Consider the following 16,843-nt stretch of genomic DNA (forward strand, 5'->3'; position numbering starts at 1 on the left):
CAATGTTTTCCATTTATAAATAATTGAAATAGAGTTGTTCTTAAGCCGAATTGTCCGTAAAGAGAGGATCCACTTTACTGTATAATACAATATCTTATCATTGAAGATGACAAATCCTACCTGTAACTTCATAACACAGGTAACGTAGAAACTTCATATACAGGGAGATTAAAGTTTGAAATAACCTCGGTTTACAAACGGCTTGGTTTACAAACAATTCTGTTCCCAAGTATTTTTTTTTAAATGAAAAAATCTGGTTATACATATTGATGAAAGTATTTTAGTTTGCAGTTTCAGTTAAGCTTTGACCATGATTTTTCCCTAATGAAGTGGCCTGTGATTAGGTACACCTGAAAATGGCGGTGTACCTAATGGAGTGTCCGAATGACGTCACAGATCAACCAGCCAATCAGGAGGTGGGGGTGAGGGCGGGTGTGGCACTTTTCACTTTCACTCAAGCTTTTTCCCTAATGAAGTGGCCTCTGATTAGGTACACCTCATGGACACTTCAATAGGTCCACTAAAGAGGTAAAAATGAATAAATGAATGAATAAATAAGAAAGTATAGCGAACGATTCGGTGAACGATTCTTTTGAACAAATCGTTTGAGTGAACCGATTCTAAAGATTGAGTTCACTTGAGCACATCACTAGTACAAAATAGTGCAGACGGCCAAGGGTTTCCACATCGAATTAGCCGACTGGTTAGTGATACACGCTCTTGCTCGGCAAGAACCTGGTTCGATCCCAGGCGTGAGCATACATCAGAACGTGCTTTTAGAATTGAAACCTCGCTTTGTACGCATATACAAACAAATGCAAGCTTGTGTTAATACATGATGACCGTGAGCTTTTTCCCAAATGAACTGGACTGCACATCACTAGTACAAAAGAGTGCAGACAGACTAGGGCTGCCAGGTCGAAATAGCTGACTGGTTAGTGACACAGGCTGTTGCACCTTGGTCAAAACCTGGTTCGATCCCAGTTGTGAGCATATACCTAAATGCTCTTTTAGAATTGGAACCTCGCTTTGTATGCGTAGGCATATGCAAACAAATGCAAGTATTTATGTGTAAATACATAAAGTGGCCCCACCCCCAAGTGAAAAGTGCCACACCCGTCCTCACCCCCACTTTCTGATTGGCTGGTTGATCTGTGACGTCACTTGGACACTCCATTAGGTACACCGCCCTTTTCAAGTGTACCTAATAACAGGCCACTTTATTAGGAAAATATCATGGTCAAAGGTCACAGGTGTCAAGCGCTAGTCCTCAGGGCCGCGTTCCAATATGTTTTCCAAGTTACCCTCGTTAAACACACCTGCGTGAAAAGATTTTGGTCATTTTCACGTTCTGCAGGAGCTAAAACTTTTCACGCAGGTGCGCTTAACGAGGGAATCACACGGACACTCCATTAGGTACACCGCCATTTTCAAGTGTACCTAATAACAGGCCACTTTATTAGGGAAATATCATGGTCAAAGGTCACAGGTGTCAAGCTCTCGTCCTCGGGGCCGCATTCCAACATGTTTTCCAAGATTCCCTCGTTAAGTGCACCTGCGTGAAAAGTTTAGCTCCTGCAGAACGTGAAAATGACCAAAATCTTTTCACGCAGGTGTGTTTAACGAGGGTAACTTGGAAAACATATTGGAACGCGGCCCCTCGAGGACTGGAAGTCGACACCCCTGGTTTAAGTGAAAAGTGCCACACCCGCCCTCACCCCCACCTTCTGATTGGCTGGTTGATCTGTGACATCACTCGGACACTCCATGAGGTACACCGCCATTTTCAGGTGTACCTAATAACAGGCCAGTTCATTAGGGAAAAATCATGGCCAAAACTTAACTGAAAGTGAAAAGTGCCACACCCGCCCTCACCCCCACTTTCTGATTGGCTGTTTGATCTGTGACGTCACGCGGACATTCTATTAGGTACACCGCCATTTTCAGGTGTTCCTAATAACAGGCCACTTCATTAGGGAAAAATCATGGTCAAAACTTAAATGAAAGTAAAAAGTGCCACACCCGCCCTCACCCCCACTTTCTGATTGGCTGTTTGATCTGTGACGTCATTCGGTCACTCTATTAGGTACACCGCCATTTTCAGGTTCGTTCGCGAAGATTCACGTGACATCGTTGTTATTGAGTGTTTTTATGTGTGAAGACTGCTGATATGAGATTTTAATTAAAATAATTTAAATTAAATAATGAATAAGCCACTCTAGAGCAGCGTTTCCCAACCTTTTTTGTGACACGGTTAGGTGTCGGACAAATTCTACCGGGGGAGTGGGACGTCAGTGCCTCCCTAGTCATGAATCACACCGCACGTCACTGATGAGAACCTAAATATGATCTCATTTCCAGAAACTGAAAACAAAATCATTAGGGATTAAGTGATTCAACTGTGTCCAATAATAGGCCTTCCTGTGGGTTCTTCTAGTGAATGAGGCATAGATGACGCATTCTCTGTTTTTATGAATAGGCGCTTTTCTGCTCCTACGCTTGCACTGTAATGTGGCCTCAATTTGGCCAACAGAGGGCGGTTGATATCATGAAGCGGAATCACCAACCCAGGCGGCTTGATGCAGCACTGGTTAGCACGTCCGCCTCGCAGTTAGGAGGATGCCGGGTCGATTCCACTTCTGACCCTCCCCGTGTGGAGTTTGCATGTTCTCACCGTGCCCGCGTGGGTTTTCTCCGGGCACTCCGGTTTCCTCCCACATCCCAAAATCATGCTTGGTAGGCCGATTGAGCACTCCAAATTGCCCCTAGGTGTGAGTGCGAGTGCGGATGGTTGTTCGTCTCTGTGTGCAACCAGTTCAGGGTGTCCCCCTTCTCCTGCCCGATAACTGCTGGGATAGGCTCCAGCACGCCCGCGACCCCCGTGGGGACAAGCAGTATAGAAAATGGTTATGGATCACCAACCCTTTGGAAATTGAAAGCGACTTCTTGGATACTACTACTACTGATTGAGGTTAAGATCTGCCAATTTGATGCACACTTCTGAAATAAATGCTCAAAGTACCTTTCATAATAGTATACGTCATCACCCGTTACGAGAAGACACTAATCATGTGTGATGAGTTGTCAAAATAATTAGGAAACAAGTAAATATCAATAAGCAGCATTTTTTTCGAACTCTACCAGTGTTTACGTCTTTGATTAATAACTCTGAGATGTATAGAGATATATACAGACAGATCTCAGTTCCTACATTGGAAATAATGACGTAAAATGCGACGTAAAATCAAAAATATTCGAATGAAATACATAAAATCAAACAAACAAAAATACAGCACAATGATGAATGATTGTTCCTTTATGTGTCAACTTGTCAGGGTTGCCCTCCCATAAAGCAAATATTGAACAAAACCTTCGTGGTCAGGAGCCAAACGATAAACATTCCTTTTATTTATCTGGCAAAATAACAAAAATGGAAGCATTTGGAGTCAACACCAGGAAATACAAAAATATAGATGAAATGATTTATTTCCTCTTACTCCAAATTATATTATTTGGATCATCAAATGATGTTGACTATATAATGTATACTAGGACATCTTTTTCACATAGGTGTAAATTTAGGTTCAACATCCCGCTACCCAATGAAGTGGTTCGGGATGTAGCAACTTTCTCTCACGTGGAAAATCACTCCACTCTCCCCCTCCTAATTTACTTATTGAGTACAGCTCTGGAAAAAATTAAGTGACCACTGCAAAATTATCACTTTTTGCTACTTATAGGTACGTTTGAGTGAAATTAATATGTTTTATTATGTAAACTACTAATCACTCCCAAATTCAAAATCAAAATATTCATTTTGAGCTGTGATTCTTTTGTACTCTTGAGGCTCTCTCGGGGTATGTGAGACAAGCTCTGATTAAAGAGTTCAAACTACATTGTGTGACAGTGGCTTGATTTCTTTTTAATCAGTACAGTTGAGTATTCATTGTCAAGGATATTTGCATTTAATCTTTTATATTGGTTGACGTATTTTGAAAATATTTTCACGCAAACGAAATTTACAGTGCAGTAAATGTTTGTCATTGTGGTTGTAGCTGAAGAGCCCCGTATGCATGCATTGGTGTGGCACTTGCTTGGTGTAAAAAGTTTGAGAACCACTAATTTAGAGAATTTATTTGCAGAAAATGAAACAAAAAAAAAAAGAAAATAACCAGTGTTTCTTTGGTCTCTTAATTTTTCCTCCAGAGCTGCATTTTTTCACACAATAATTTCTCTTCTAATTCACAAGAAACCAACACCCCCCTCCCCCCCCAGTCACTCTCTGGCGTGCGGAGAGTCCCAAACAGAAAGTGAAGGTCTAATCCTGCATTGTGGTCACGCGCTTGGATGGGGGCACTAGGTGGTCGGGCAGCGTGGCGGGCAGCTCGTGGCCCTCCAGCTTGACTTTGATTAGGTGGTTGGCCAGAGCGAACTCCTCGTCGTCGAGGAGGCCGTCTCTGTCCACGTCTGCCAGCTTCCAGATCTTTCCCAGCACCGTGTTGGGCAGTTTGGACTTGAGCATCTCCTTCTTGGCGGCAGCGCCGGAAACTTTGCCATGGATGGGCGAGAGCGTGTAAAAGATCTCGTCGTACGAGGGCTTGTCGCGGTTCACCACCCACTCCAGGTCGTCGATGCCCTCGCCGGCCCCCTCGCCGTAACCGTGGCCGAAGGGGCCGCTCATGGTTCCCTCAAAGGCACCGCCCTTGACTGAGTTGCTGGGCAGCGCCGCCTCCTCCTGGCGCACCAAGGCCATGAGGCGGGCGATGTCGTTGGCCAGCATGTCTTCCACTGCTTCCAGCAGCTTGGGCTTCATGGCGGCAAACTTGGAGAAGTCCTGAGAGTTGAGCATCTCCTAAGAACAGAAAACAGGAATTGGGGATAGAAATAGATTGGTCTTTCAGTGGTAGAGCACAAGCAGGATTTCCTGGCAAACCAGGAAAAATAAATTTGGTCCACATCCTGGAGGGCAATGTCGGGAAAGAGGTGAAGATGAAGCCGTTTCCAGTCAAACCTCGGTTCACAAACAAATTCGGTGCCGCTATGTGAGCGGTCTTAGCATCCACGCACAACGCTCTCTTGTTTCTCTCTTCAAAAATATTTTAATAATATTGAAAAATCAATTAACAGGTGAGTCAGCTCAAAAAAGTTTGATTGTTTTTCTACATGTTGCTCCAAAATTGTGTTCAAGTACAGGTCAGTAAAGATGTGAAAATCAGTGTCGAGCGGTAGGTACCATACACTATATGGACGGTTATCGGTCATTTCCACTTTACCTGCATCTTAGAAAGGTTGGGGAAGTCTCCAGGTGAGATTTGGTGCTCCTTCTCCACCTTCAAGTAGATGTCGCCCAAGTTGGCAATCAGCTCTTTCTTCTTCGAGTCCTTTCCAAACACACTCGGCATTTCCTTCTTGAGTGAGCAGATAATGTAGGCGTGAACCTGAAAAATAATTTTAAAAAAAAATAACACACGTCACATATTGTCACCGTAATGTCCCGTAACATTGTCTTTGAGTTTTACACACTATTTACTCATTTTAAGTGTCAAATCTATGACTTCTCTTGGACACACGAGGTCATTTTTTTTTTTATTTTAATTTCCTGAAAAGTAGTCAATGTATATGTAATGATTCCGCCTGAAAGCGACCATATGTTTTCTTTATAGACAGGTAAAACAGAGAGACTACGGATACAACAGTGGGGAGATCCACTACATGAGTCGTATCAAAAATTCTGGCAATATCATTTAACCACACATTTATTATTGTGGGTAATTTGGACAAAACAAAACAAAAATGTCAGTCGTTCCGGTCAAAAATCAATTATTTACATGCCGTGATTAAGTCCTTTCTGCAGTTTACATGCGCCACTACATTTTAATCTGAACAACGACTTGACATGCACAGATGTTCTATTCTACTTGGCTTAATTAGTGCCACTGGACTCGGCTAATTGTGGGCAAGAGACTGAGTACGCTTTACTTTTCATGTGACCGCATAGGGGCGTGAAGTGATTTTGGAAGCCTTAACCTTTGCGAGACGCGCTCGCTTGATGAGGTCGTTGAGTTTTCGTAAAGCAGCGTTGCGGGGCAAGGACTGGATGTCCGTGAAGAGGTCCTGCTCCTCGGCCTCAAATAACTTCCTGTTGTCCGGTACCAGCAGGGGTTGGGCCCAAAACGAGCCGATGTACACACGCACTACCTGGGGGGAGGTGGCGACACGTTGACACGAGCAGGCTCACTCGCATCAGTGACAGTGATGACACAGCAATGTGGGTTGAAAGAATAAACAGACAGTAAAAGTGCATTTGTGAAATGTAAACAGCCGCCGCATGAGGTAGGGTGTGAGGAAAGAAAAAAACAGTGAGACACTTCAAGTCCTTTAACGCACATTCTTGCAGGCTGCAAAGTCAGTGAATAATTGTCCACATGACCCTGTAGGATCCATTTATGACTTTTGTCCAAGTTCAAACATTAACTTAGCGAGATTATGTCATGTGGCACCAAACGTTTTATTCCACCCATACGAAATTGGCCAAAATGCCGTGTTAAGCGATGTTACAAAAAAGTTGACATGCCTTTCTCTTTAAGTAACGTTTAAACTGCTGTACAAGTGTTGTGCCTAAGATCCGTACTGCGGTGGGGAAACTTATAAATACACAGCTCCTTCCTCATGGAAACAGGTCAAAATGAAGGCTCCGATACTCATTGAACACTTTCAACCTGAAACCAGTCACCTAATTTGACAAGTTGATTCTAAGGAACACGGCTGATTGTTGTGTTAAGAGATTGCATGCATTTGGCTCGTCCTGTTAAACCTGTTTTATGGGTTCGTTGTCAGTCTTGAGCGGAAAAGTAGTAAAAAAAAATAAAATAAAAATTCTTGACTTAATAAATGGTTAAATAAAAAATGTTATACAGTACATAATAGCTCCAGTCAATAGGAATTATGTATAATATTGTGTTGAGATTTGAGGGGGGGGACTACGAGAATTCATTAGTAATCAATCACCCAACAAAAAGGAGCAAAAAAAAAAAAAATATATGATCGATGGAAGTAATGTCCAAAAAACAAAGCAGTTTATAATAATGTCTAAATACTGTATATGTGGCAAATACTGATTGATGTATGGAGCCTCGAATAAAGTATCTGAAGCGGAGCAAATGTTAACACAAATAGTTCACAATCAGTTGTGTGTACCTCAGGCGTGTTGATGATTTTTCCCAGGGACCACATCAGCGCCCCGTAGACCCTCATCAGTTGCTGGGTGCTGATCTGGTCGGCCTTGTTCAGAACCACGCGCATTTTGTCCTCGTGGTTTTTGAGCGCGCGGATCACCTCGGAGAACTCGTCGGAGATGTCCAGCTTGTGGGCGTCGAACAGCAGGATGATGCGGTCCACGCGCTCCGCAAACCATTCCAACACGGCGGCAAAGTCGTACCCTGCAGGCGGGAGGAACACGTGGCGGTGAGGAGTTCACGTTTACTTTTCATGCCCTGCTGTGTGATTTTGTGCCACAATTCTTTTACGTACACACACATGGCTTGTGTTTTCACATCCGCTTCCACGGAGGAACTAATACATGCAAATTTGGTTCTTTGCTCAAGCGTTTTGACACTGAGTAGTACATCCAGAAGTTTCATTACCTCAAAATGAGAGTTCATGCATTCTTCCCAAGAACATCAATTAAGTCAATTACAATACACCATCAAGAGAAACTATATACATGGAAGAATTTACAGATGTCCATGATAAGAATTTTGTTTGTAGCATACATAATACACATTTATGAGTGGACGTATGAGCATCAGTGTTAATGTATACGCAGTGTAAATAAGTCAAGTGAGTTGTGTGCTATTATTGTTTCGGTTGGATCTTAGACAACAGACTGATAAAATCAAGTTAACAGCTCTCTAGTTTTCTACAGTAGGTGAATTTTCTAAACTTTCAAATTAACAAATGTCATCTTTGTTTGAATTTAAAGACAAGGTGCAGAGAGTTCCCAAGGTCAGCAGCACCTCAAAGTGAACTGAATATTTAAATCGGTTTTAAATTGATCTCTTACAAGCCATCGGATTGTTTTAAAAGGCCATTGCTGATATTAAATGACCAATATCGGCGCTGATAATTGATCTGTCCCTGTTCAACATTTTAAATGTTTGTAATTTCTACATATTAAGTGGTTGTCATAGCGGTTAAGAATGTAAACATGTTACTTGAAAAAAATATATCAATTTGAAAGGCTAACTCTGGAAGGAATTATTTGCAGTTCAATCGTTTTACATTTGTTTCAAAATACAAACACATTAGAGCTCGATCAGTCTTCAAAAAGTGACAATGTCCGTCCGACCTCAGCAGTTCCACTGAATCCTTATCTTTATAGACGAGCAGTGGGTGGGAAGAATTACAGAATAGATTTGATTGAAGGCGTGTCATCGGATCTCTGCAAATTTATCTCACTGGGGCCCGATCTGCAATCAGCATCGCATATCTGCTGCGCACGCATTCCTTCCAACCCTTTGTTTGCGTCGGCGCATGTGTGCGTAAAGGCGGAGGGGAGAGCGTGGCACTGGACAGGCGGAGGCCGGGAGGGAAAGAATGAGATAACAGGGGCCATTAAAGAACTAAAGGAGCTTGCAACAGTGAGTGAGGGCACGTGAAAATACATTTCCCTGTCTGTGCGCCTAGCATGTGTGAGAAGAGAGAGGAGGACATGTTTCAAGATCCCTTTGGGAGACAGCGGAGGACATTTTGCTCATTCTATCTGCTTTCTATTTTTTCAACACGTCAGGAAAAGCAGGCCTGAGCGACAGCTGCACAAGCATGAGGCTCCCTTATAGCCAGCTCGCATGGACAACTGCTGCTCCTTTAACATACGACGACGACACGCGGGGATGCACAAGCGCAACATGCCGACCAGCCTTATAGGGAAAGAAAGTGGGCACTCTCACAGGCAAAGCAAACATTGGGAGAATGCATTTGGGAGAATTAAGTGACTCCTTCCATCAAGCCAGACCCAACAGATTCCGGAACAGACACAAAATAGTTTCCAATCCACTCAAATTGGACAGTAACTGTCAAAGTCTGTTCTTCCTGGACTTTACAATCTACAGGCAGACAAGTAGAGGCAAGTCCAAGTTGTGATGCTGTCGTCGAATGCACGGCAGATGAGAGATGTTGGCAAGGCCGACTTTCCCGGAAAAAAAAAAAATGTTATGTGGCACCTCCCCCAACTGTTGATTGAAATCAAAATCAAAGTGCGAGCCCTCAATTTCAGGTGACAGCGGCGGTGCATAAAGGCCTTCTTGGATTTCTTAAAACAGCTGGATTCTTCTGCTTCATTCTTCTTCCACAAAATCAATATTAATCAAACCACGGCTTTAAAAAGCAAAAAAACAAGTGAGTTTTATAAGAAGCTCATTGAAATAATATGTCACACAATTGAACTGTTCGCCTCTGCGTTGAACTTGTGACTAAACCGAAAGCTATGAAATCAATTTGACAGTTTTGGCTTGGCCAAATCACAACAGCAATTTACATTAGTAATTTCACCATTTTATGATTTACAAGATAACACTGAACCCCTTTTCTTGACCACACCAAAAACAACATTATATCATGATTTTTGTGCTTTGACACGTTTTTAATTCTTTCAAGGAGTCAGTGACAGGATGCCTTGTTGGACCTAAATTGCTGTCTTGAGCTTTTCGAGTCCAGCAGACATTCCACCCAGCAACTGTCACTTTGACGGGGCTCCATAAAAAAAACATTGCCCGCACTGTTTAACCACCATGTATACAAAATATGCGCTGCCCATTGTACACACTGTATATACTAGCTGTGTGCTAATGCTCCATTACAGGGCAACAATATTAGCTTTGAGCAAGTGCTGGTACGCAAGCTTCCTGTCGTCTGGTGCCTGCTATCTGCATAGTGTTTCAAGTCTATACGCGCTTGTTTGTATATGATACAGTAGAGTACAGCATTGTATCATTGTTTATACACAAACAGGGGAAACTGGTGTGTGTAGACTAGTGTACCGTGCACTCATAAAAAGTGCATAAAAGATTTCTCTTTTGGTAGAGTCAAGGTCACCTCAATAGGCATCACAAATTCAGTACATTTAAACCGCTATTAGTAAGAATCGTTTTTGTTCTGTTTGTTTGCATGGCCCTTTTAAATATCTCTTTGCTGAACTCCTCGATTTGCTCCAGCTGCAATTTTTTTTCTGCGCTGTCATGGGAATAATGGACTCAATAAAAAACAGATTGCATATCAGCGCACTGAGCGAGGAACGAGCACGCGGGGGTGCCGACCTTCTTGTGGAAATTCACGATTCTCCGCTTTACTTCCTTTTCTCTGACGACAAAAGCCCTCTATTGCTGCGTGTACACTTCCTCTTGTAGCGTGCAGAAAACGGAAGACGTTTTTGCAAGTCGAGTCCCACGAAAATTGTGCATGTGGCACTTTTGAAGTGAGAGTGCAGAGTGTGAAAAGTGACTAAAAACGGATGTGTGGCGTTTCCTCGCGTAGTGGTCGAGAACATTTATTTACTGCAGATAGCGCTAGCACTGTAATTGGGGGAAGGTGTTAAATGAAGCAGGCCTCAAAGGCATTTGGCAGTAGTAAGGTTACTTACAGTTATCTAGTGATACGGTTTTACTGAAAACAAAACTGAAAGAAAAAAAACAAGGTAATTTGAGGTGTGGCATTTCATTATTCAACTTTGATGAATATTCACTGCGGAATGTGAAACTATGAAATGACTTGATGATGTCATTAGGATGAACAGAAAGCAAACGTGGAGTGGAAAGAGAGGGCAGAATATGAACTAAAAGTTTGAGGGGTTTTTTTTTTTGCCTGTTTTGTTGGATTTGGGGCTCAAACTGTTATACAAGTTGGCAATCATGAGTAACTCGAACTGTCTTGAGAGGGAGCACACTTTGGGTCATATTTTCATATTTCAACTTCCTGTTTGCTTATTCATGCATGCGTTGGTCTGTGTTGTATTTGTGGGGTGTGGTGACTAGGGAATGATGCGGATTTGCCAAACCTCGACTGATCCTCTGCTTCTCTCCTGACAGGATTCCGGGAGTGTCGATGATGCTGATGCTCTCCAGGACCGGGTTGGGCAACTGGGCACACATGAACCTATTTAGGAGAAAGAGAGGGAGGGGGCATCAAGTACAGTATAAAGAGGAAGAGAAGAAAAAGAAGGAAGTGGAAAAAGAGCATGAGGCAGGATGGAAGAGGTGTGGGAAAAAAAGGTCAGTGTGCACATAAATTGAAAAGTAAATAGACAATAATGGAGTTTTGAATAACTCGTTTTCAAACTCAAACATGTGAGTAACGCCTGTCAAGACGGTTTAATATTTGTCAAGCTGGATAATAGTGGCACAGTTGGAACTTGGGATACAAACCACTTTGACATGCAGAGAATTTCCATTTTTTTTATAGCTTGCAGTCTTTTAAGAGTTCACTACAACAACTTCACAATATTTTCTAAAACAGGTAGCCTATTGTGAAAACACCTGTCAGTAAGACATAAATCAGAATACAGTAGACCAGATCGAGTTATCCTAAGATTATTCATACCCTGGGGCCTGACTGTATATATAATTTTTTTTTAATTATTGTTCAGCCCTAGTCAGAAGACAAGTTATAATACGCACAGGCATATGGAACAAAATTGTCAAAATAGCCCCGAGATCTTGTCTTCGCATTCAGTCAAACTGAAGCGACACTAACAAAAAAAAAAAAAGCTCAGAGGCACTGGGTCATGAGACTGAGCAAGAAGCCTTGCTTTTACAGTCATACCGAAAACACACAAAGGCATGAGCGCACACACACTCGCACCACAAACCCCAACAGAGGTCTCATAGCACACAATGAAAATAGGAAAATCCAAAGAGGAATGAAAACTGAGCATGTGACATACATATGGTCTGCCGCTGTAATGCTACGCTGTTTGTTCTAGATAAGAAACACGCAGGATTTTTCCGCCCATCAGTCATAACTGCCGGCATACTTTGGAATTTTGGCTCAGGGCTTTCCATTTAGCCGTCAATCCCAATAGTTTCCACACAGAGCTTGTCTAAAGAAATGAAGGGATGAGGTGGAATTCTATGAACGGCGAGCCACGGGCTCCCTGCAACTGTGCGAAATGCGTCACTCTTTACTTATGTACCGAGTGGGTGCAAGAACCTGCAGCTGCACATCTTCGCTAAAATAACACCAAGGGTTAATATCCATGTCCTGTGACTGAAGGTGAGGTTCATGCCTCACTTTTGACCTTTGACCTTCCACCTACTTCCTGTTGACAAAGAGGAAATGGGTGTGGAGGCAGCCATCTTGAGGTACAGAATAGAGATTTGTCTCATGTTTCTAGGGTCCAATCGTCTGCATGTGAGCATCTAACCAGATATTTACTGACATTTGCGTCTACCTAGTATGTAGAGGAGCCCCGCTGCAAATTTGTCCCTCTACTGTTTCCAACTTTGTTTGAGGCTGTGCATGTGTCGGATTCAGGAAAAGCGCAGCGTCAGTGTCCTGGAATTAAAGGCCAGGAGAAGGGCAGGGTGAAGCCAGACCGGTCGGTGCGAAACTTGGACTTTGCTGACTCAGCTTTTACTGATAGCGCCTCAATTTGCAGCCCCCGGCTGACTGTGTAACTACAAAGGCCAAGCAATTGAAGCTTCTGTGTAAAGGGCTGAGAGGCATTTAGTAGTGTCAAAGGGCTCAAAAGAAGGGGAAAGAAAAAAGACAGCCGTTGTTACCTTTGGAGTTTGAAGGAGTGAGGATCATATGACTAACTTGTGTTTCCATTCTTTATGAATAACAGCTCCTATCAAAGGTGAGCCAGCGAGTTAAAGAGTAATCATGACGACTGTTAAACAAGCATCTCATCCTCCGCTCATGGACCATATTAACATACTGGAATTAAAATGACTTGAAAATATTGCTCTTCACTTAGCAATAGGCCAAAGCAATTCCCTCTTCGCAGCTACAACGCTTTGTATGAGCCTACACATGGTTGCCAAACAGAGCAAAAGTGAGTTGCAAATTCCATTCAAAGCAAGCCACAGGTCTGTGACACTACGGGACGGCGTCCAAAACGGTGACAAATGATGCAGAGATGGACAATGGCCTTTGTTTACACACACATTCTTATCTGGCTTCCCCTCACATCTGTAATACACTCGGACGGATGAATCGTCCACCGTGAAGTCCGGCACCGCCGCTCTTTTAAAGGTCTTATCTGAGATGCTTTATTTTGTTTCTCTGAGCTTGACTGATGTTGTTTGGCAGCGTGTGGAAGAAAGGGCAAACAATCTGCAAAATTGCAGGAAGGGACCGCAATGGAAAGTGGAAATACTGTCATCTTGCTTGTCCTGATACATCAACAACTATGAAGCTGTATTAATTAGCTCTGCCTGATATACTACTTTTAAATAATTAGCCCCAAAACATGATGCTGCCGCCACCATGTGTTGTCGTGGGTATGGTGTCCTTTTGGCATTTACGCCAAACATGCCTTTGGGAAAAAGTTCAACCTCGGTTTTACTGGACCATGACACACTTTTTACATACGTTTGGGATGAAACCACGTTACAAGATGGAGTTGTACACTTTTTGAAATTGTGCAACTAAAGGCTCTGTATGAATGAGCTTTGACTCACCAACTCCTATCTTTGGGACGCACAGGCTGAGTTAGTCTTGTTCAGATTGTGAAACAATGTCAGCCAATGACACGTGAACCTTTAACCTGCTGGAACAACTTCAATGCACAAGAGAGATGCTGCTTGTGATAAGAATGTACCATTTGGAGGTAGAAAACGTCAGAATCTATTGCTTGGAAACATCATCTACAAGTCTGCCTTCAGTCAAGGGGCCACTTGACAAATGTGTCAGTGTCTAAGCCAGGTGTTCAAATTGTATGTGGGTGGAATGATACCTGACATGTTGACTGAAAAGTGGAAGGAAAATGGACCTACGTTACTTCTTCGTCCTTCCATTCTATAATATACAGTGTATATCCTCAATAGGGTCATGGGTCAGCTGCAACTTATCCCAGCTAACTTTGGGTGAGAGGAAGGACGCATTCAGGCTAACAACAATTCAGATTTACACCTACGAGCTATTCAGTATTCAGTCTTCAACTAAGACAAGAGGCATGTTTCACTTTGTATAGGATGAGAACATGCAAACCCCAAACGGGAAGACAGTTATGGTTCGAATCCAGAATCCCAGAACTGAGAAGAAGACATATTAAGCTATTGCCACAAAACAGTTTGGGAAGTGATGAAAGTGGGAAATTCACACAAACGTGACACAGTTTACAACATTGTGTAATCGCCTGTAGCTGACTGAAAAAGAGTGAAAAGGGCGTGTAGGGGGGGGGGGGGGGTAGACTTCATTGACGATACACTATAATACTTTAGTATTTTATTATTTGGATTTGATCCGTTTTTGAAACTTGTGAGTAGATCTGTACCTGTTTAGGAAGGCGTTCCCAAATGCGTTGAGTTTGCGGAATGGCTTCTTCGGGTCGACTACCAGCGCGTTACCCGGGATCACCCCGTCCTGATCCCCGTGCATCACCGCGATAAACGAGTCTGTGGTCGGCTCGGGCCCGATGCGCATTCCGGGGAAGTCCTGCTCCATGAGGTGGCGAATGAAAGTGGTTTTGCCGGTGGAGTACTGTCCCACCAGCAGCACCATGGGCTTGTTGTCGAAATCGGCATCTTCGAGGGCAGGAGAGTGGAACTCGTGGAATCGATACGTGTCCTCCAGAGGGAACAGTTTGGTCCGGTAAAGCTGCCGTAGCCCGTCCGCCACGTTCTGAAACAGCTCGGGGTCCTTTTTTAAGGTTTTCCTAAACATAGTGTATGAAAGTTATTGACACAGCTGTGTCAGAATCCCCCTTGGACGTAAACCTGGTGTAACGATGAGGCTGTTTCGCAGCGCCTTGCGGGTTGACCGTCGGAATAAAGCAATGGCTGGGCGAGGTCTGGCAAGTTTTTGTCCCCACCCTCCGCGTTGCTAGCAAGCCATACAGCGCCACACGTTCCTCCGAGGACGAGTCACTCTTCGAACAGACACCAATTTAAATTTCTAGGATGTTTAAAAAACACATACCTTTAGTTGAGAATTATATCGTAGTATTAATAGATTTTTTTGTCGCTCGTTATTGCGAATAACTTAGAAGGCTTTTTTTTGTGACGTTCGGGTCACCTGACTTTGTACGGAAAGCGAAAGTGACCATTTGACATTCTCATGTTACAATCGAAAATAATGGTCATGGAAGATCTACTTACAATTTATTGCATTTTTGGGGGATAGATATTAAACACAGACTTGTGCTGTGTCAATATGTGCACACTATTTCCTTTATAGTACACTATTCAGGAGTTACGCCATTTTGTTTGGGTGTCCGAATATCCAGAGATTAATTTGATACATTTGTGGGCACTCAAAATTACCCACGATGCACTTAGAAAAGTTGTGATAATCGAAGTAGTGATAATCGATATTCACTCAAAAGTTGATTATAGACCACAACGCATGGAAAAGAACATGCGTGAATATCAGAGCAGTAAATCATTTTATTTAATTGAAAAAATGTACAAGAGAACATATCTGGAAATTTCAGCTCTTGGCGTATTTTATAATTGTACTTTTTTTTTTTGTCTTAGGTGCTACCCCTCCACACGCACACGCACGCATGCAAGCAAGAAATATGAGGCAGACCCTAAGCACCAGGTTGCCTGTTTCACCATATAAATGAAGAACAAAAAGGAGAAATGCATATTCAATGTGTTTTATTGACAGAACACGAACAAAATACAACAAATGTGATATTTAGGATGTAGCCTAGTATGTAGGGGTTTGGGATGATAAGAGGTGTCCCGCCACAGATAACAGCAGCTCCACTGGAAGCCCAAGTTTTCCCATATGGAGATGCTGTTACAGCTGGTGAGACCCATAGCAGAGGAGCACAGCTGTCAGGCAGAACTTGTGAAAAAGTGAATCTGATATAACATTCATTCCATTGAGACAATGGGAGGAAAAATGCATCAGGTATTAGGAATAACAACTACACATTTTATCAAGTGTCATGTGGTTCCCATTTTCATGATTACGTTAGAATTCGCACAGAAAAAGTTACACACAGGACATGACACACAACATATAAATGTCTCAATTTTAAATTGGGAAATCCTAACATGTCTTGTGTTGAGCCTCAGCTTCTTGTTTGAGTAATAACTTCCAGACAGAAAACTGCCCACACGTGAAATAGTGCTGCCCCCTTTTGGTCACAGTGCGCTGACTGAAGAGATGATTTACTGATAATATCACAGCCCTCAAGTGATAACCCGTCCCACGCGTAATAAACCTAAAATCAAGAACCATAGTGTCCTTGGATTTTAACCCCATTGACATTACATGTTTAATCTTATGACACCAATAAAATGAGGGAGAAGAAGACAAGTCAAGACAAGGGAGTGATCAAATGTAACATGTAATAAATGTTTTACATGTCAGAAATGTTTTACACAGTGAACACAGGTGTATGATGACTGGAGTTATGTTTCAGTTCACTGTGTAAATCCTTTCTGAACAGTTTTTTAGAATTTCAGTAATATGAATAGGTTTTGACCTTTAACCCCGTCCTCCAATGGAAAAAAACAGGGCAATAAAAATAATTCAAGTTGCACATTCACCCTCGTTTCCTTCATTTAGTTGTTTTATAACAAAACTTACCTGTTATTTTTTAGTGTGTTGGCGCAGTTGAGTTGATTAAATTATTTACATTTACTATGATGATTATTGAAAAATACTTACC

At 42.6% G+C, this 16,843-nt stretch overlaps 1 protein-coding gene across 1 annotated transcript; it reads right to left on the bottom strand.

Moving 5' to 3' along the window:
- Positions 1 to 3,386: 3,386 nt before the first annotated feature.
- On the bottom strand, positions 3,387 to 15,196 carry ehd1a (EH-domain containing 1a). The gene is made up of 6 exons (XM_037261702.1): positions 14,492 to 15,196; positions 11,051 to 11,148; positions 7,198 to 7,439; positions 6,028 to 6,198; positions 5,274 to 5,438; positions 3,387 to 4,852 (listed from the first exon to the last, which is right to left on the bottom strand). Exons 1-6 carry the CDS (start codon positions 14,878 to 14,880, stop codon positions 4,319 to 4,321), a joined length of 1,599 nt encoding a protein of 532 aa, XP_037117597.1. The 5' UTR covers positions 14,881 to 15,196; the 3' UTR covers positions 3,387 to 4,318.
- Positions 15,197 to 16,843: the final 1,647 nt, after the last annotated feature.

Source organism: Syngnathus acus, chromosome 10 (genome assembly GCF_901709675.1).
Source record: "Syngnathus acus chromosome 10, fSynAcu1.2, whole genome shotgun sequence".
NCBI classification, from domain to species: domain Eukaryota; kingdom Metazoa; phylum Chordata; class Actinopteri; order Syngnathiformes; family Syngnathidae; genus Syngnathus; species Syngnathus acus.

Coding starts and splice junctions, on each gene's coding strand:
- ehd1a (XM_037261702.1), bottom strand. CDS start 14,880: ATGTTTAGGAAAACCTTAAAAAAGGACCCCGAGCTGTTTCAGAACGTG. Junction 7,440..11,050: donor GAAGCAGAGGATCAGTCGAG/GTTTGGCAAATC, acceptor TCCCGCCTGCAG/GGTACGACTTTGCCGCCGTG. Junction 4,853..5,273: donor CCAACCTTTCTAAGATGCAG/GTAAAGTGGAAA, acceptor TTCTGTTCTTAG/GAGATGCTCAACTCTCAGGA.